At 32.4% G+C, this 19,348-nt stretch overlaps 7 protein-coding genes across 7 annotated transcripts; 2 read left to right on the top strand and 5 right to left on the bottom strand.

The window, feature by feature from the left end:
* Positions 1-514: 514 nt before the first annotated feature.
* On the top strand, positions 515-5,013 carry kif3 (kinesin family member 3; the record flags this gene model as incomplete). The annotated part of the gene is made up of 9 exons (XM_004350442.1): positions 515-527; positions 630-791; positions 883-1,012; positions 1,392-1,542; positions 1,645-1,778; positions 1,885-2,225; positions 2,288-2,812; positions 2,882-3,120; positions 3,190-5,013. The coding sequence occupies 9 exons, from the start codon at positions 515-517 to the stop codon at positions 5,011-5,013; spliced, it is 3,519 nt and encodes a 1,172-aa protein (XP_004350493.1).
* A 270-nt stretch (positions 5,014-5,283) lies between these two features.
* DFA_11545 (uncharacterized protein) lies at positions 5,284-8,811 on the bottom strand (the record flags this gene model as incomplete). The annotated part of the gene is made up of 7 exons (XM_004350441.1): positions 5,284-5,458; positions 5,536-5,676; positions 5,742-6,193; positions 6,281-6,533; positions 6,694-6,761; positions 6,840-8,063; positions 8,143-8,811. The coding sequence occupies 7 exons, from the start codon at positions 8,809-8,811 to the stop codon at positions 5,284-5,286; spliced, it is 2,982 nt and encodes a 993-aa protein (XP_004350492.1).
* A 616-nt stretch (positions 8,812-9,427) lies between these two features.
* gtf2b (transcription initiation factor IIB) lies at positions 9,428-10,423 on the bottom strand (the record flags this gene model as incomplete). The annotated part of the gene is made up of 1 exon (XM_004350440.1): positions 9,428-10,423. The coding sequence occupies one exon, from the start codon at positions 10,421-10,423 to the stop codon at positions 9,428-9,430; it is 996 nt and encodes a 331-aa protein (XP_004350491.1).
* Positions 10,424-11,019: 596 nt separating this feature from the next.
* On the bottom strand, positions 11,020-12,306 carry syn1A (t-SNARE family protein; the record flags this gene model as incomplete). Its single annotated transcript, XM_004350439.1, has 4 exons — positions 11,020-11,447; positions 11,540-11,862; positions 11,884-12,176; positions 12,280-12,306. The coding sequence occupies 4 exons, from the start codon at positions 12,304-12,306 to the stop codon at positions 11,020-11,022; spliced, it is 1,071 nt and encodes a 356-aa protein (XP_004350490.1).
* Positions 12,307-13,553: 1,247 nt separating this feature from the next.
* DFA_11542 (uncharacterized protein) lies at positions 13,554-15,059 on the bottom strand (the record flags this gene model as incomplete). Its single annotated transcript, XM_004350438.1, has 3 exons — positions 13,554-13,572; positions 13,677-14,136; positions 14,237-15,059. The coding sequence occupies 3 exons, from the start codon at positions 15,057-15,059 to the stop codon at positions 13,554-13,556; spliced, it is 1,302 nt and encodes a 433-aa protein (XP_004350489.1).
* A 1,323-nt stretch (positions 15,060-16,382) lies between these two features.
* Positions 16,383-18,144, top strand: DFA_11541 (uncharacterized protein; the record flags this gene model as incomplete). Its single annotated transcript, XM_004350437.1, has 5 exons — positions 16,383-16,414; positions 16,503-16,620; positions 16,723-17,254; positions 17,344-17,806; positions 17,928-18,144. 5 exons carry the CDS (start codon positions 16,383-16,385, stop codon positions 18,142-18,144), a joined length of 1,362 nt encoding a protein of 453 aa, XP_004350488.1.
* Positions 18,145-18,626: 482 nt separating this feature from the next.
* On the bottom strand, positions 18,627-19,286 carry DFA_11540 (uncharacterized protein; the record flags this gene model as incomplete). Its single annotated transcript, XM_004350436.1, has 2 exons — positions 18,627-19,121; positions 19,269-19,286. The coding sequence occupies 2 exons, from the start codon at positions 19,284-19,286 to the stop codon at positions 18,627-18,629; spliced, it is 513 nt and encodes a 170-aa protein (XP_004350487.1).
* Between the last annotated feature and the right edge of the window lie 62 nt (positions 19,287-19,348).

The following is a 19,348-nucleotide window of genomic DNA, read 5'->3' as shown; positions in this document are numbered from 1 at the left end:
ATTATCACTGTCTTGTGAGAAGTGATGTGATCCATAACGTTGTAAGAATCCAACCTACCATCAATATCTATTTGTGTATTGAATCGAGATTCCAACCTTTTATTTTTTCCTTTTAAATCAGTCTAGTCATTGATTGGATAGATCAATGGATTGAGGATACTATATTAAATATTTAATATTTAATTGATGGATTAGTCATTGGAAGTGTAGTTGTGGGGTTGTAGGATTGTTCAATCCAGTCCAGTCTAGAATGCTAAAGATGGTGACATTTAAGAACCCATCTATACATCATCAAATTAAGAATGATACCCTGATTTGGAATGTTGATGGCGATGATGTTGATGATGATGGATAAACTATATGTGAGAAATGCCCAATCCCCAACTCCTATGAATATGGATTGTCCAATGGGTATAAATAGTTGTAGTACTTGTTAGTTTAAATCATCAAATCAACAAACAACAACTATAATCATTTAATTAACTCTTTACTCATCTAAACAACTTCCACTAAAATGTCTTTAATTTGTAAGTTTACTACAAACTAAACCAAATTGTTCTTTTTGATTAATCAAACAATTATTAATTATTATCTCTCTCTCTCTTTTATCTTTTGTTTTATTTATTTAGCTGCCATCTCAAACATCGGAGGATCATCAGCCAAGTCATTCTCCAAGTCTTCAACATCGTACGCTGTAACTGTCAACTCTTCTGCAACTGGTGGTCAATCATCTAATCAAGCAGCTCGTCTACTCCATTTGGATATCTGTGCCAATATTCTTGGTCTTCTCGGTATCAAGCTCCATGCTGATATCCTCTAAATTGTACTAGTCCTTGTCTTGTAACTCTAACTCTCAATTGTAACTTATTCCAAAAAATAAAGGTGGAATCACTATTATATTATCTCGTTCATATCAGTTATGTTTCTTATTTGTTTATTCTACTCCTGCTCTACTCTGTAATCTGTCTGTCTGTTTGATGATGTTTCTAGATGATTCGGGAACTGCAACGATGTTTTAAAGAAACGAAAGATAAGAGGACGATTCAATGAAGCTGCAAAAGTAAATTTTGATTAAAAATTGGAGGACAGAGGAACTGACACCCTATTATTTTTTGTTGTGTTGTAGCAGTCAGTATCAAGTTGTGTGTTTACTTTAGATTCAATAATATCAACAATCCCCCTTGTAGAAAGAAAGAAAGAGAGAGAGAGAGAGAGATACTTAATCACTTGTATATATATATTTATATAAAGAGTATTTTAATGATTAATCATAGGTCAGGTGGCTACTAGTCTAGGGACATTGAAGAAATCAGAGCAAACAGAAATTAGTAACAACAACAAAAACAAACAACAACAAACAACAAACATTATTTATTGTAGTATTAGTATAGATCATCATCATCCGATAGCAGTAGTAGCATCACAATCATCATGTCTTCCATTCGTGTGGTATGTAGATTCAGACCACAGAATAAGAATGAATTAGCCCAAGGTGGAACATCTGTCATTGAAGTATCGGATGGCCAAACTGTCACCATCAAAGTAAGTATAAGTAGTATATTTGGAAACAAGATAAATAGAGAGTTATATATATACTGGAGTGATCTAACAATCAATCCAAATGTACATTATTATGATTATTAGGGTAATGAATCAAATCATTCATTTACATTTGATAGAGTATATAGTGATAGAAACACACAAAAAGATGTTTATGATGATGCAGCCAAACCAGTTATTGAAGATATTATGTTGGGTTACAATGGTACCATTTTTGTGTAAATATCATAACAGACCAAATCAATCAAATCTACTGGTTCATTCATATGAACATTAGAAGACGAAGAATCTTACAACAATTTATTTTTTTATCTATTATATTAGATATGGACAAACCAGTTCTGGTAAGACACATACAATGCAAGGACCATCAATTGATGATCCAGAGTTGAAAGGTGTCATTCCTAGAATGATCAATACTGTATTTGATTGTATTACAAAGGCCGATGAGAATATTGAATTTATAGTCAAAGCATCGTATATTGAAATTTATATGGAGAGAATTAGAGATCTCTTGGACCCAAGAAAAGACAATCTCAAGGTCCGTGAAGAAAAAGCAAAGGGTGTATGGGTAGAAGGCACCACCGAAGTGTATATATACAGAGAAGACGATATTTTGGAAGTAATGAGAACTGGTTCTGCAAATAGAGCTATTGCTGAAACAAGTACGTATATAATTATTCAGATTGATATATATATTAATATATTTATATTCTTAATCATTTAGAAATGAATGCTGAATCATCAAGAAGTCACAGTATTTTTATTTTATCAATTCAACAAAAGAATCTAAAAGAAGGATCAATGAAAAATGGTAAACTCTATTTGGTTGATTTGGCAGGTTCAGAAAAGGTATCAAAGACTGGAGCTCAAGGTGTGACATTTGATGAGGCAAAGATGATCAACAAGTCATTGTCGTCTCTTGGAAATGTAATCAATGCACTTACAGATGGAAAGTCTGCTCATATCCCATACCGTGATTCGAAATTGACTAGAGTACTCCAAGAATCACTTGGTGGTAACTCTCGTACCACACTCATTATCAATTGTTCACCAAGCAGTTACAATGAAAATGAAACTCTATCGACTCTACGTTTTGGTAATCGTGCCAAGAATATTAAGAACAAGGCCAAGATTAATCAAGAACGTAGTGCTGCCGAACTTAAAATATTATTATTAAAGGCTGACAAGGAAATTGAAAGTCTAAAAGGTTATATCAAAGAATTGGAATCAGTTTCAGGTGTTCAACCAAGTATGTAAAAAAAAACAACATCAACAACAAACAATTAATGGTAATCATATCTTTTTTTTCAACTTGTAGGAAGTGGAACAAGTAGTAGTGGTGGTGAAAATATAGATGAACAACAACAACAATTAAAAGAAAAATGTATCCAATTGGAGAAATTATTATTCCAAAAAGAAGAAGAAAAGAAGGAATTACACGAACATTTAGAATCCATTACGATACAATTACAAGATAGAGAACAAGAATTGGAATCTCAATCTCATATTTTATCATCATTGAGAGATGAAAATATGAAACTTGGTAATCTAAGTCATGTAAGTAGATAAGAAAAATATTGATCAATATTATAATTATTTAATTAATTTATTTATTTTTTATTTTAGGAAAATGATATACTTGGAGCTCAAGTATCAGAATTAAAATTAGCATTGGATAAATTAAAATATGAATCAGTTGAACAATCATTGGCAATTGAAGGATTAAATTCAGAGAATACATCAATGAAGAGTCAAATGCAAGAAAAGAAACAAAGAGAAGATCAACGAAAGGAAAAGGAAGAATTGTCATTATCCTCTATTGATCGTAGATTTGATGAATGGACCGAAAAGGAGGAGCAATTAAAACTACTTCAAAGAACTCCATCAAAAGCAAAACCAATTCAATCACAAAGCATTGCCAATATTGCTTCACAGAGTTCTGGTTCACCACTATCTCCCATGTCCATCTCAATGCCAGGTACTCTTGCATCGGTAAACAACAATACAGATCCAGCAATCATCCAGGAAAACGAATCATTAAAACAAAAAATTATGGATTTGGAATTAATTATTCAATCGTTAAAGTTGGATCATCATCATACCGATCACAACAATGTACCAATGGACATTCAAGATTTGACATTGTCACCATCCTCTGATAGTGATCACCAAGACATACCTCTAAACGAGTCGACAACATCGGCAACACCATCACTCGACGAAATCCCATCTGAAATGATGTTGCAAGCCGAACAATTGAGAAAGCTATTGAATGAAAACTCTGAACAAAGAAACCAACTCGACTCTATCAGAAACGACAACAAGAAGCTTTCTTTGCGTCTCAGCAACATTGAAGACGAGACTAGACTACGAATGGAGGAAGAACTTAACCTGTTGCGAGAGCAAACCAACCAAAAGTTGTTGGAATTTGGCTCGCTCAAAGAGTCGCTGCTACGCGATCTAGAGAACCGTTGTCAAAAGGTAATCGACTTGGAGTTGGTACTCGACGAGTTCCAAGACCGTGTGGCCACTCTACAGGAAAGACTCAACCGCGCAACCAAGATGAATGGAGACAATGAAGCAGCCATGATCCAACTAAAGCTCGATGAAATGACCAGTTTCAAGCATCAACTGTCGGTGGAAAACAACAAGCTCAAAAACGAGGCACAACGAGCCTCCAAGCAACTCGCACTTCGTAACGAGCACATCCTCTCACTTGAAAACACCATCAAGGAATCACAAGAGCGTCTCTTTAAGTTGGCACTAAACTATGATACTGTATCTCAGGAATTGGGTCGTTACAAGACATCGGAAGATGGCAAAAAGAGTGCTCCAAACTCGGACCAATCTGGTGCTAGAATTGTTCGTCCATTGCGAGGTGGAGGTGGTGGTGTCGTCGTTAGCGGCGGCCTTAGTGGTCATGGCAGTGGTGCACTCACTGGTGGATCCGACTCTTCCACAAATAACGGACAGACTCCACAAAAGGGTACCAACATCAACATGTCATCAAATCTCTACGCAAACACTAGCAAAAATACTCGAGAATATCCATCTCCCATGAATCTATCATCAAATAATATTCAAACAGGAGGAAACAACAATAATAGTAGTACTCATAGTTCACCATCATCCACACCTGGATCAGTTTCTCCAAACCACCCACCGAAATTGCAATCCGAGAACAGTTCATCTTCATTTTTTGGTGGATTATTTAGAAAGAAAACGACAACATCCCCACCACCAAATAGTATATCCAACAGCACCAGTACCAGCAGAACCAATATGTCAGCATCTGGTGGAGGTGGAAGTACAGCCACGAGTCCCCCAATTCCCTTGTCTCTCAATAACTCTACATCTTCTTATACACTTGCAGTCCCTACTTCTCCTGCAGGATCGAATCCACCAAGCACAAATAATTCCCCACCACATACTCCTTCTTCTACCGATTAAAAATGATCTTAGATAGTAATAATAATAATAACAATAATACCCACACTCTTAGGATTTCAAAACAATAATTTATTATATATATAATATATCCTTTTTTTTTTTATTTTTGATTCTCTCTCACTACCAACAACAAACAATATGAAATCTTTTAATTCAAGATTCAATCAAAAGTTAAAATGGTCAAAAATAACTATTTTAAATAAAAATTTAATTATTATTTATTTGGATCAAAAATATGGTTCTTTTGTACAACTATTATTAATTATTTAATTAATTGGATGGTGGATTATCAATTATAATTGGATCTGAATTATTATCACCATTGGCTGGAACTGGTGTTGTCACTGTTGCTGCGGTTGTTGTTGGCTCCTTTTTCTGTTTCTTTACTGATGCTTGTTTCTTTTTCTTTGTTTCTTCACCTTTTCTTTTTGTTTTGTTTAGTAATCTAAAATAAATAGTAAAATAAAATGGTTAATCAAAATATATATATATATATATTTTGGCTTAATGACTATTACATACATTAATTTTTTATCGATCTTTCGAACTATTTCTACATCTATTGGGGTATCTGATATAGAATTTAAACTTACTTTGATAATATTAATTGTTGATAGTAACTTTTCGATATCTTTATGTTGTTGGAATTTATGTTCAAAATATCTAGAGATTAGGTATATAATTAATTAGAATGTGAACATATATGTTGAATATATTTAGATACAAACGATTTAAATTCTGGCCATGCCAAATCAAGACAAGCCAATGCAATTTCATGAGGATGATAAATAAAACAACAATCGCTCATGATAGACTTTAAGATGAGTGGTTTACATTTTTCATAGGTTTGATCAAGTGTAAATGATGCCTTGCTCAACCATGGCAACGATGATGTTGATGATTGAGATTGTAGATCATTAATGTCCAAAAGATATCCATAGAGAGGTCTGAATGGGTGATATACAAGTAGATGGAATCGAAGTGCCTCCAATGTAGGCAACTCCAAATCAGCAATGTCTTTAGACTCGACCATCAAAGTTTTACTGTAGAATTCAATATCGATATGATTCTCTTCTGATTTACATGCCAAAAAGATACAACATATCATTACCATCTTTGGACTATACTCCATTGAACTTCTTTTTAAATAGAATCTATTTAAATATACAATTGACGTTGACTATATTGAAAGAGAATCAAGTTAGTTTAGTATGCATAGACCGAAACTATAGTTGAATTCTCTCTCACTCTTTCGCGCTCTACATACAATCACTTGATCTGGTAAGTTTAAAGCATGACCTATATCTATGATCTTCTTTTTATAATGAGCCAATAATGTTTTCTCTTCTTCCCTCGTTAGAAATGCTGTATTCTTTTCTTGATCTTGTTCTTGGTCTGGTCTCTGTTTGAGGTATTGTTGAGTGAATTGATTCCTTGCATTGCCTCTATAGTCTTCTAGTTGCTCTGATGTAAATATCCAATGTTTACATTGTGATGAATTAAGATAACATGATGTCATTCTATATGTATATTTATGATTGATCTACTTAAAGATATCAATAAAACTAAAATGAATGATTGTTTTCATCGATTCAATTTATGAATTTGTTTGTTCAAACTTTTTAATTAATTTATTTATTTACAATTTGTTGTTTTCTATATATTCAATAGGAGATTTACAAATGATCATATTTCATATTCATTTTGGTAAATGATAGTGGAGTAATAGGAGGTGCCTCAGTTGATTTCTAAAAATAGGAAAATAAGTTAATAAATAAATATAAAATAATAATCTTTTAAAATAGATTTGTTTGTTGTGGTCATACATTGTCGATATCAATTCTAGGTCTACCCCAAATATATAATTGGTCGGATGCTGAAATGATGAAATCTGGTGTGACTACCAAATCAGACATTGGTTGATTCACTCTATGAGATACAATTGGTAATAGTATTGGTGCGACGGTTCTTGAAATGCTCTCAACAACCATATCATTTTGTGGTTGTTGTTGTTGTTGTTGTTGCTGAGTAGTAGGTTGTCCTCCACTAACCTTTGGTTTACGTAAATTTTCTTTACAGAAATCCCATAGAACAAGACGTGTATCTTCACCACCTGATACAATTCTATAAAAATAATTGTTATTATTATTATTATTGTTTTGAAGTGTGGTTGTTGAATCTTTAATTTGATTTGCAAGATTCATATTATTAAGACTACTTGTCATAGAGGTTGATAAAACGGCCGAAGATGAATTTAAAATGTTACTACCATTGATTTGAGCAAATGGATCGAATTTTACACAACTAACCCATGACTGGTGACCTTGTCCACGAGCAACAAGACACTTTTCATGGAATGACCAAATAGATATGTAATCATCTTCACCTCCAGTGACCAAATAGTTTCCATCATGACTCCAATCGACACAGAGGAATCCACCAAAATAACTTTTAAATGCGACCAATTTAACGGCGCTTAGACCTCCAACCTTTTTGAAATCGTATACTGTCAATAGACCATCCAATGCAACCACTGCCAAATACTTGCCACATCTAGAGAATGATAGAGCAGTGATTGACTTTTGTGAGAATAGGTCATTGGTCGATACATATTGAACCGAATTGATCTTGATATAGTTGGAGTTGTCATAGCCGTATACATTGTTTGGATCTGCGCTGTAATCACTCTGGGTGGTTGCTGTGGTGATGAGAGGTGGTATATTTGACCCCATTGCACTGGATGACATGGATGAGTTGCAACTAGCCGACATGATAGTAATTGGCTCGGCCTGTTGCGCAATATTAACATAAAACAAAACACCATTGGCAAATGCAACCAAAAACTCTGTGTTGCTTCCAGGCAACCATTCAATAGACGTGCATCGAGATTGATTGATTCTACCTGCCTTGTTGAAAATAGCTGGTACATCTGACGCCTCAAAATAATAAATGTCTCCATTCTCTGTACCATACACCATCTGAAGAAACCCTCTTTGACTCTTTAATTGATTCATCTTTTGACATGTTGGTATAATTTTATCTAATGTTAACTAAATAAATAGAAATATAAGTAAAGTGAATATATATTTATATATATTATCGCGCCATCCTCCTCTCTAGTCTACTTACTTTTACATGATATTCAGCTTTATCTTTATCAACATCATAGAAATGATAAAGAGTGGCTACATTACCAACAGTTGATGATAGATATAGTGTTTGTTCATTTGATGATGGTGGAGGTTTAATAATATTCTTGTCTTTGTTTGATGATGTTGATGTCGATGATGATGTTGATGTTGTTGTTGGAGGTGTTGTTCCAGATAGTGTATCATTTCCACTTGGAGGTGCTCCTTTGGTTGAAGAATGACCACCTCCACTTAGTGAACTAGCATATGAAGATGCAAATGATGAATAGGATGACCCAGACATTGAAGGAGATGGAGTTGCAGCACGATCACCGGTGTAGGCTGATAACTTGATTGAAATCTTTGATATTCTTCTAGACATTTCCTTGTGAGGTGGAGGTATGTCTTTGATGAGTTTATAGGTACCTTCAGTAGCCACAAACGATGGTCTAACAGCTTTAGAAGGTGGAGGAATCATCATTGATCCAAAGCCACTCATACTACCTCCACCACCACTAAATCCTCCTCCTACATTCATTGTAGTATAACTATTGTTTGATCCACCTGTTGATGATGCTGATTTGTAACTACCATAACTACCTGTTGCACTACTACTACCAGTACTACCTGAACTCACACCAAATCTTGCACCTATACCTCCGCTATTCATTTAAATATATCTATAGTTTATCTTCTTCTTCTATCTATGATCTTGAATGCAAAAGACAAAATTGGGTTTAGATTAAAAATTAATTAAAGTTTGAATTTACTTTTTTTGATGGTGAATCACTTGTAAATGTGAGGGATGTACATTTTAAAAGAACATTAATTGTTTATTTATTTTTGGGTAAGTATATATCTTTCTTTCAAATGGATGGTAGAGAGAGGTTTATAAATTATTATTATTATTATTTTTGGTGTTTTGTATTTTAGTTGAACTATTTAAAAAAGTATTAATGAATGTGGCTAATCGTTTGTGTAATGTATGGATGGATGGATAGATTTATGGATGGATCTTCGAAGATGATGGATGATTGGTTGATTGTTTGATTGATTGTAATTACAATAATATTATTATTATATTTTTGATTAATTATTTATAATTTAATTAATTTTTGCCTATAGGGTTTTTTTTTGGTTTGTGTATAGTATGATTCTATGTTGTGTATGTATAAATTGGTTTGGGGTGGATTATGTAAATGTATAATAATGATGATTGGTTTTTTTTTGGTTTTTGATAGAGTGCTCTATCAATCTTGTTTTTTTGTTTTTTTTGAGTTTATAAATTATGTTGAAGGTAAATCAGAAACATTTTGAAGGAATGGTGAATTGGGAGGTAAGAGTGAATCTCTTTTAGAGTATAAATCCTTGTAAACGTTTCTGATGGTAACCTCTGACACACCACTGACATCGGATATGGCCTTTTGTGTTCTTTTGTCGGCCGAGAGTTGAGAGACGAGGTAGATGGCTGCAGCAGTGACAGAGAGTGGGTTTTTACCGGCGACGATGCCCAAATCAATGGCTGTACGAGAGACGTGATCAGCAGCCTTTTTAACATCGTTTGGAAGAGAAAGATTCGAACAGAATCTAGTCATGAAATCGTCTGTCGAGATGGCATGCAAGCTGTGCACGTCACCCAATGCTTCTCTCATTTGTTTGTAGCATTTGGCAAGCTCCTTTTTAGAGACGTTGTTGGAGAGCGCACACACTTCTTTGAATGTACGTGCAATACCATCGATACGACAGGCCATGTAGAGGGAGGCGGCCAACATGCCATCGGCCGACTTGCCCTTCATTGGCTTTCTATCGTCCATTTGTCTAAACAACTCCTTGGCCGTGTCTTGGACGGTTTGGGGTAGACCAATGTGATCAGACATCTTTTCAATCTCTTTGAAAGCAGCCAACAACGAACGATCGCCACTTCCCAACGCACCTCTGTTTTGCATACGAGACAGCACTGAAGCGTCCTTGCCCGTGCCCTTGCCAATGACGGTCGAGAGACCACCCTCACGCAACAGCGGGTTGTTTGGCCCACCGACACGGTTAGGGTCAGCTCCAGTGCTTTCGCTGTTGGAGAATGTACGCCATTCCGAATGTTCATCTACGATACGATCACCAATGACACATCCACATCTTCTACAAATCAAATCTCCACGTGCATAATCTTCAACTACATCAGGGTCTGGATCCTTACAAACAGGACATGTAACCTTATTCAATAATGCATCTTTTTTACCTGGTGGTAATGGTGGTGCAGCAGTATGTGTTTGTGGTTTATTCATTCCAATCTAAATATAAATATAAATATATATATGAATGATGTTTGGCTGATTGATTGATCGATTGATTGATTCTTTATAGTCGTAGTAGAAAGTTTCTAGATTGATAAAACTCTAATTTTATAAATTGGTATATATTATTAATATTATTATAATTTTGTTTTATTTATTTAAAAGAAGAAGAAGAAGAAGAGGAAGAAAGAGAGATGAACAAGTAACAATAACAATAACTAACTATCTACTATCTATCTATTCAAAATACGATAACAATCAACAACAATACAACAATAACAACAAAAGATAAATAATTTATAATTACTTGTATCTATCTAATTATAACTAATCGAATTCAATAATGAATAGAATAGTCTGTATTCTCGACAATTTATCACTTTGGGTTTTTGAATTTTTTTTTTTTTTTATTGTTTGGGATATTTTTTTTTAATAAAATAAAAATAAAATGTTTAAAATCAGGTAACCTCAAAAGTATTGCGTACTATCGTATGATGGGTTATTATTACTATTTTTTATTATTACCTAATAATAATAACTTTAGATTAATTATTATTATTCATTATTAAATTTTAAGTTATAGGTTATTAATTATTTGATTTCTTTGGGATTTGAGTGGCCAATACTGGAGCCAAAACGGCAGCTAATACAATTACAACGATACACAATAGAATGTACATTTTCTTTCTTCCCTTTTTGTGTAGTCTATTTGCCTCGGCGAGATTCTCGACACCCTCTTTGGTGTTGAGAACGGTCGATTCAACGTTGGCCTCGATTTGATTTAAAATTTCACCTTGTACCTCTACAAGAACGGCCATATCCAAAAAGAGTTGATGCAACTCTGCAATCGATCTTTCCAATCTTTGGATATCATTGTGTCGATCTTGAATATACGCCAACGCATTCTTTGCCTGTGTATGCAAATGTGTATAAAGAATTGTATCGGCAAAGATTTTACTAGAATCTCCAGAATCCATAGCTGCTCTAATTTCATCTTCTGATGCATCTGGTTTGACTATAATATACAAAAAATAATATATAGGTATTAGTATAAATACTATATATTATATATTATATATTATATTATTATTATATATTAATTCATACCAATTCTATATTGTCTTTCAATCTTTTCCTTGTATTTGTTTTTATAGTTATTTTGAATCTCTTGATATTCACGCATCATTTCTACAAACTTTTGGGTAAGCGTGTTGTGCATGTTTGATCGAATACGAACTTCTGTAGGGGTGGCAGTCTTTACACTGGCATATCTATCATTTCCCTCTTTCATGGAATCCAATTTTTTCTTCAAATCGCTAAATGATCTATTGGTTGCATCAATCATTGATTGAATATCTTCTTCGTATTCTATTGAAATGTCATAATGATTATAATGATTATTGTTAATATCATACAGTAATGTCTTTTGTCTTTTTGTGCTTAAAATTTACATACTCGTTCCTTGATCAACATTTATAGAATTTAGAGATTGTACGTATTTCTCTTCTATACTCTTTATGCTTCTTCGAATGGAAGTCATTGTCGTTTTAACTATACCAACCTCTTGATAAAATTCTGGCATAAATTCTTCCATTCCCTCGCCTTCTTCGTTTTCAATGTATCCAGTCTCTTCCATCTCAATGTTTCCATTGTCAGAGGTGGTCTGTGATTCCTCATCTACTACCTTTCCTTTTCCTTTTCCTTTTTTCTTTTTCTTATCATTTAATTTGACTCCTCCAGCCGCCTAAATATCAATATTAATATTAATAACAATAGTATTTAATAATTAGTTTAAACTCGTCCATTCGAAATCATTCCTCTCTCTATTTTTTAAAACAACAACATACCTGGAGTTCTGATAAACGATCTTCCATTTTATATTATATATAACTATACTATAAATATTTATACTTGTTATTATTATTATTGATATTCTTTTTGTTGTAATTTAAAAATTAATTTTAATTGGTCGTCAACAACTATTTAAATCTATTAATTAATTGTATGGAGGGGGGTTGGTTGGGTTATAGGGAGGGACGAGTTAGTAACTATTTCTTGACTAGTTTAAAAAAATAATAATAATAATAGTTGTATGTGATAATCGAATAAACTCTAAATCTAATTGTATAGTTTTAGTTTAATCTTTTTAAAAGCGCTAGTTCTTCACTTTCATAGAGTACTTTTGCTCTCTCTCTCTCTCTGTTCTCTTGCTATTGTTATATAAAGATATTGTTGCACAATTGTGAATTTCGCTCTCACATCCTTTCTTTACTATTATTATTGGTCGGTCAGCTGCTTCTTGTTGGTGGAGTGTTGTGTGTGGTGGTGTAGTTTGTCGTGTGAGGGGGAGAGGGAAGTTCACATTCATTCAAATGTGTCCCCTCTCCTCAAACTACTATCCAGCCTTTGACCTATAGATCTATCTTGTCTATCTATTATCTACTCTAGATGATATATTGTTGATGTTGATGTTGATGATGATGATGATGATGATGAACTGGATCCTTACATTATATATCTAGATTATTATCTCTATTCTATCAATGTTGTAAAAGACTAAAAGTCGAATAATATGAAATGATTGTTTAGATCTATCTCTCTTTGTTTCAATATTTTGACAAAAGCCAACTACTAGCTAATATGTAAAGTTGCGCGATGAGATGATGTTTGTTGGTTGTAATAATATTTTTTAAATGAATTAAAAATATTTAAAATATTTGTGTTTTTGCAGATGAGTAAATGAAATTATTATTTAATTTAATAATAATGTTGTCGGTTAGAGATAATACTTACCTACTTTAAATTTGCTGTTATGTTGTTGTGGAATGTGTCCAAAGAGAATAGAGATCTTATGCGAAAAATATTATCCGAATTGTGGTGTGGCGCTCTTTTTCGCGTGGATGGCGATGGTGTCGTGAAGTTGAGGTTTTGCTCTAAATTAATTTTGCTTTTTTTTAATTTTTTTATATTTTCAAGAGACATGTCTGGACAAAGAAATTGACAACTCATATTAATAATTAAAACAAGATCTGTTAATTGATTGATAATTAAATTATTATTTATTTATTTATTTATTATTTTGGTATAGCTCGATTACTGTACCCAATATTTATTTATTTATTTATTTACTATCCATCATTCTAGAATATTAATAATATTAATATCGATTGCAATTCTGGTCATTATTATTCATATTCAATATTCATATTATTATTGGTGATTCATTTTAGTTTTAGCAAATAACCTGATTTCACTCATAATCTTTTGAGAGTATTGTAAAAGTTGGTCGTCTGATAATTGCATGTACATGTTTGGAATCTCAATGACATAGTTGGGGTGGTGGTGTTGACTCTTTGGAAATCCAAAGTTGTTGGGAGATTGTTTGCCACCGTGACCCATGATCGATGAGATGGGTGACACATCGATAGAGTCGGGAATATCGAATACACCACCAACACCACCGTTGGGACCACAACCATTATCCATCAACGTTGAAGCATTGAACTGCTTTCTTCCACCATCCCACAACTCTGTCTCGGTGACAGCAAGCTTTCTTAGTGTCGAGTGGCTATTGAGGATGTACGGTTGGCCATCCTTGCTGATTTTAACATCAAGGTTTTCAAATTTTCTCTTTGATCTCTTTAACCAATCATTAAATACAATCGATGATTTTCTTGTGTTTTGATTATTTGATGATGATCCATCTATATAAACAAATGTTAACATAAATAAATGAATATTAGAATATTAAATATATTATTATAATTATAATCTTTCTTGATTTAATGATGGATAGATACAAACCATTTAAAAGATTAAAGATCGATGATGATGTAGATGAAGGAGATGAATTAAAAGATTTAGAGTCGGATGATGATGATGAAGATCTACCAGAAGATACAGATGATGTAAATCCATGTTGTTGACCAACTTGTACACTTGTACTGGGTTGGTAGGTTTGGAGATGATGGTGTGGTTGAAGAGGTAGATTTGCATTGCCAGTGTAGGGGATTGGATTTTGAATTGGGAATATCAATACATCGATATTGTCGAGTGGTTGGTTGGAAAACATTGCACCAAGATAGAGTGTGGTCGATATACTCGTCCATTGGTCAGGTTCCTTTCCACCAACAATGACAATCCATGATTTCTCTTCTTTTCTTCCATACAATTTGATTCCTTTGATGTCCTTGATATCTCGTTCCGAAGACATGAATGGGATTCTAATACTCTCACAATAAGGACTAATATTAAACAATTCCCTCATGTATTGGTATACATCATCTGCTGATTTTGGTTTACCAAGTATCACATTCATATCAACCGATGAATCTATATTATTAATTGTATAAAATGTTCTTTTACCAAATAATAATTCATTCTTATTATTATTATCTATTAGTCTATTATTTATATTATTATTATTATTATTATTATACTTTTTACAATTATTATTATTATTTACATTATTATTTATATTATTTCCAAAAATGATTTGTTTTGAAGTTCCACCAATATTATTATTATTATAATTATTATTATTATTATTATTTGTTGGTTTTAAAAAGTTGGAAGAAAGTCCTAATAGTTTACTATTATATTTAATATTTATGGTTGGTTTTAACATTTTTTGTTTCTTTCTTGGTTTGTTTGAATTAAAATTAAAAGGAAGGAGGGGAAGAAGATATTATTATTATTATTATTATTATTTACAATTCTGGGGGGATAGTTATTATAATTGTTGTTGTTGTTTGTGAAGTTGACTATTATTAATATTATTAATATTATGTTGTGACTTGACTTTGTTTTGTTAATTTTAAAACATTTAATCGGCACAAATAGGGTATCCAACAATTGTTGCTGATTGTTGCTGTTATTTTTAATTAAAACAACAAACAAACAAAAAAAAAATAGATATAATTTACAAATGTAACAATACTGTTGTTGCTTGTTTTACTCCACTCACTCTCTCTCTGTTCTCTGTTGGTGGTGGTAGTTTGTTGGATTTAGTGGTGGTGTTGTTATTGTTGTCTGCGATTACTGTTTTGAGGATTAAGTGTTGTTGTTGTCGTTTGATAATATTCTACTCTGTTCTACTCTACACTACTCAGCAGGTTAGGGTTGTTGGTGCATACATACAAATTTACAAAAGTAAATTTCCCACCGTACACAATCCAATTCTCCTATTATTCTATCTATCTCTCTATCTGCTGTTTGTGTGTCTTAACTATCTTTTTTTATGTTTACACAATATTTGTTCTTGCAATAGATTAAAAAATGATGAAGAAGAAGAACAAGAGAATAATCTCTATGTATCTCCTGCTGGTGTTTGTTGTATATATTAATGATTGACTTTTGACTACTTATGAATATACTTTAATATTATTTATTATATTATTATTATATAATTGTTGTTGTTGTTGTATTATTTATTTAAAAGATAACAGTAACAAACAACTTCTTGAATAAAACAAGAAAGGTAAGAGGTTCACTCAGCTGTGTTCATTCATTCTTGGGTGGGTTAAATTAAATTGGGGAAGTTCATCAATCACCCCATAAAAAGATTCAGAGTACAATTAATTTAAAATATATTTGAATATTTATGATAATCATTCATTCCTCATACCCTATCCATATTTATATATTCGATCTACAGATAACAAACAACAACAACTATATTTGAAAATACAATAATCCTCTAGAAAAGTAAACCAGGTGACACAAACAAACAAACAGGGCAAAACTGTAAAACATCTTTATCTTGAAACCCTTTGCAACTTACGATTGCCCGGGAAACTAAAGATTCGTTCAATTAGATAAATAGATAGATACATCTATTCTACAATATATACATACAAGACTGACTGACATACAGATAGATAGATACATTCAACATCAAATAGACAGACAGACAGTATAGAAAGAGATTTGGATAATAGTAGGGGAGAATATGGACTATGAGAATGAACTACTACTTTATCAGTATGTTGTCAAGATATGAGAATAGATAGATAGGATAGAAGAGATAGATGGTTCTATATATATTAACAATCATATTATTAAACTACAGCTCGCAACATATACAGGATAATTCATTTAGCGATCATTTAGTGGTTGGCAGAAAGACACCTAGACGATTTTGGATAGGTCTACTTATTACCTTGTTATCAACCATTGGTATATCGATAGTTAATATTACCATATGGCCATATATTCAATTAGTAACTATCTAGATAGTTATATTTGTTTTAACTTTTAATATTATCTAACTAGTTTCTTTTACTTTTTAGAATAATGAATCAATATATATTTTAGCATTAACAATATCATCATATCAAATTGGTTTGTCAATTGGAAAGAAGGCACATGTTTATATATCGAGTAATAGTAAACATTGGATCATGTTGATAATAGCACTTGTTGTACAATTGTTTGGTGATATTATATATGCTGCGGCACCAGCACAATTCTTGTTACTATTGTCTCGATTCTTTGTTGGATTGGGTAATTCCTATGCCATTGTGATGGTACAAAAGATGTTGTCTCGTTCAAAAGACACAGACTTGCAAAAGATGAGACTGCGCAGTATATCTACAACCATTTTGGCGGCATTCCCAGTAGCAGCTTTACTGATTGCCATAGTATCCAATTTCTCAATCGATCACAGAATGAATATATTTAGTCAGGATAACAATACATCCTCTTTCTATGGTTGGTTGGTAGTTATATTTTCAGCTCTATCTCTTATTCTTGCCATCATCGGTAGCGTAATTGATAAGAGTCAACCATTTGATGATGATACTGATCAATATTTATATGAAGGTAAATATAGAAACAAAAATTAGAAATAGACATTTGTCAATCAATCATTTATTCATTCCTTTATTTTTATTTTCCTTCTTTTTTTTTAGAACAATATCCAATACGTAATAGTGTATCATATAGAACTCAAGAATCATGTATAATACCACCAAAATGGACAATGGTATTATTATGTATTGTACATGCATTTATTTGTAATAGTGCAATGGTGTTGGAAAGTTTGTTTGTGCCCGTTACAATGGAGGTGGCACGATATGGATGGGACATGACAAAGGTGGCTTCGTTTTTCATTGGTACTGGTGTCACAGTGACCATTACAACCATCTTGGCCAAGAGAATTACAAACAATACCCTCCTTTTTTACGGATCCATTCTATTCATGTCGATAGGCTATTCATTTATGATTGCATGGCCAGACGTTGGTGCCAAAGATGTAGCACCCATGATCCGCTATCTTCTCGGTGCTCTTTTCATCTCGATAGGTTACCCAATTTCAATCCTAACTTCAATCAATATTTTTTATCAATTAAAATTATCTGTCAATTCTGTAATGTATCAAAACAAACAAAAAAATAAGAAGAAGAATAGGTAGAAGAAATAATATTAATTAATTTTTATTTATTTATTTATTTTTTTAGAAAATGGTATCAGTAGTATTTTATTTATGCAATAGTTTTGGAAGATTATTAGGACCGATTATATCGATTGCCATTTATAAAGATAAAGGATGTAATGATGCATTCCTCTATGCAATGATTCTAAGCTTCTTGTCGGTGATCTTACACTTTTCACTGGGCAAGAGCATCAAACATATCAACACGGTTTCAGTCATACAAAAGAATGTTCCCATCTTATCGACAGAAGATGAAAACAACAAATTATTCATTTAAATAATATTTATTTATTTATTTATTACTTTTTAACATTATCACACAGACAGGATCAACTCAAACAACTCAACTAATCAAAAAACCAGAACCCTAAAACTAAAACAATACAAATAGAAAATTATCATGGTATGATGGTTTTTATTTATATATAATTTAACAAAAAGATTTGGATTATTATTTACATTAGTTTGCAATTTTGTGATTGGTGAAAAAGGAAGGAGAGGAGAAGAGGTGGTGGTGGTGGTGCTTGTTGTGTGGATGGGATGTTAGATTGTAAAAGTGTATATTATATCTATCATAAAAATGATATAGGAGAAAAATGGGATGAAAATGGATTGTGATCAATAGATCGCTACTGGAAAACAATATATTTTAATATCAATCAACCTTTGGAAAGTAGAGGAAATGAAGAAGAAGAAGAAAAAGAAGAAGAAGAAGAAGAAGAAGAAGAAGAAGAAGAAGAAGAAGAAGAAGAAGAAGAACTAACTTCTTTTACAATTGTAATTATTAATATTTCCATTTTCCTTTTCCTTTTCATCTGGAATTGGATTGTTGAGTAAAAATTGAATCGATGCCTTGATGAGAGATGAGGGAAGTTTTTTTGAATCAGATAGTTCCAAACGACGAATGGAGAATGGTAAAGATTGGTCATTTGTTGGTGGAGATGATGGTACTGTATCTGAAGAAGATTGGTTAATGTCAGCAACGGTGGTGGTGGTATTATTTTTAATATTTGGGTATTGGATAGAGTTTGGGTTCATTTCATATACAGGTGATGATGGTGGCGATGGTGATCTAGTGGAAGATGGAACTAGGTGGGAAAATTCGTTTCTATGCTTTGCCAGTCTAAGACCACATGCATTGCAATAGTAACAACCTCCCAATCCCTTTCTCCATTCTGGTGTAGTAGTAGCATTACACATCTGGCACTTTTTGATTCCACATATTGTTTTTGGTCTACCTCTTGATTTTTTAGTCTAAAAATAAAAGAAAAAATAAAGAAAGAAAAAAAGGATAGGTTAATATTTAAGAAATATGAAAATAGAGTTGAATTTGTTTAAAAAAAGGGTATACTCTACAATTTCTATATTGTTATTTTGATTTGGGCGATTATTATTATTAACATTGATGGTTTTGGCCATTTCTTTTTGTCTTTTGAATTTCTACAACAAAATTTTAGATTATAAAAAATAAATAAATAAAT

Source organism: Cavenderia fasciculata (assembly GCF_000203815.1).
Source record: "Cavenderia fasciculata unplaced genomic scaffold Scf_EUAJFUG02HR96I-5, whole genome shotgun sequence".
Lineage (NCBI taxonomy): Eukaryota > Evosea > Eumycetozoa > Acytosteliales > Cavenderiaceae > Cavenderia > Cavenderia fasciculata.
The sequence above is the reverse complement of the archived record's forward strand: the minus strand, read 5'-3'. Positions and strand labels throughout refer to the sequence as shown.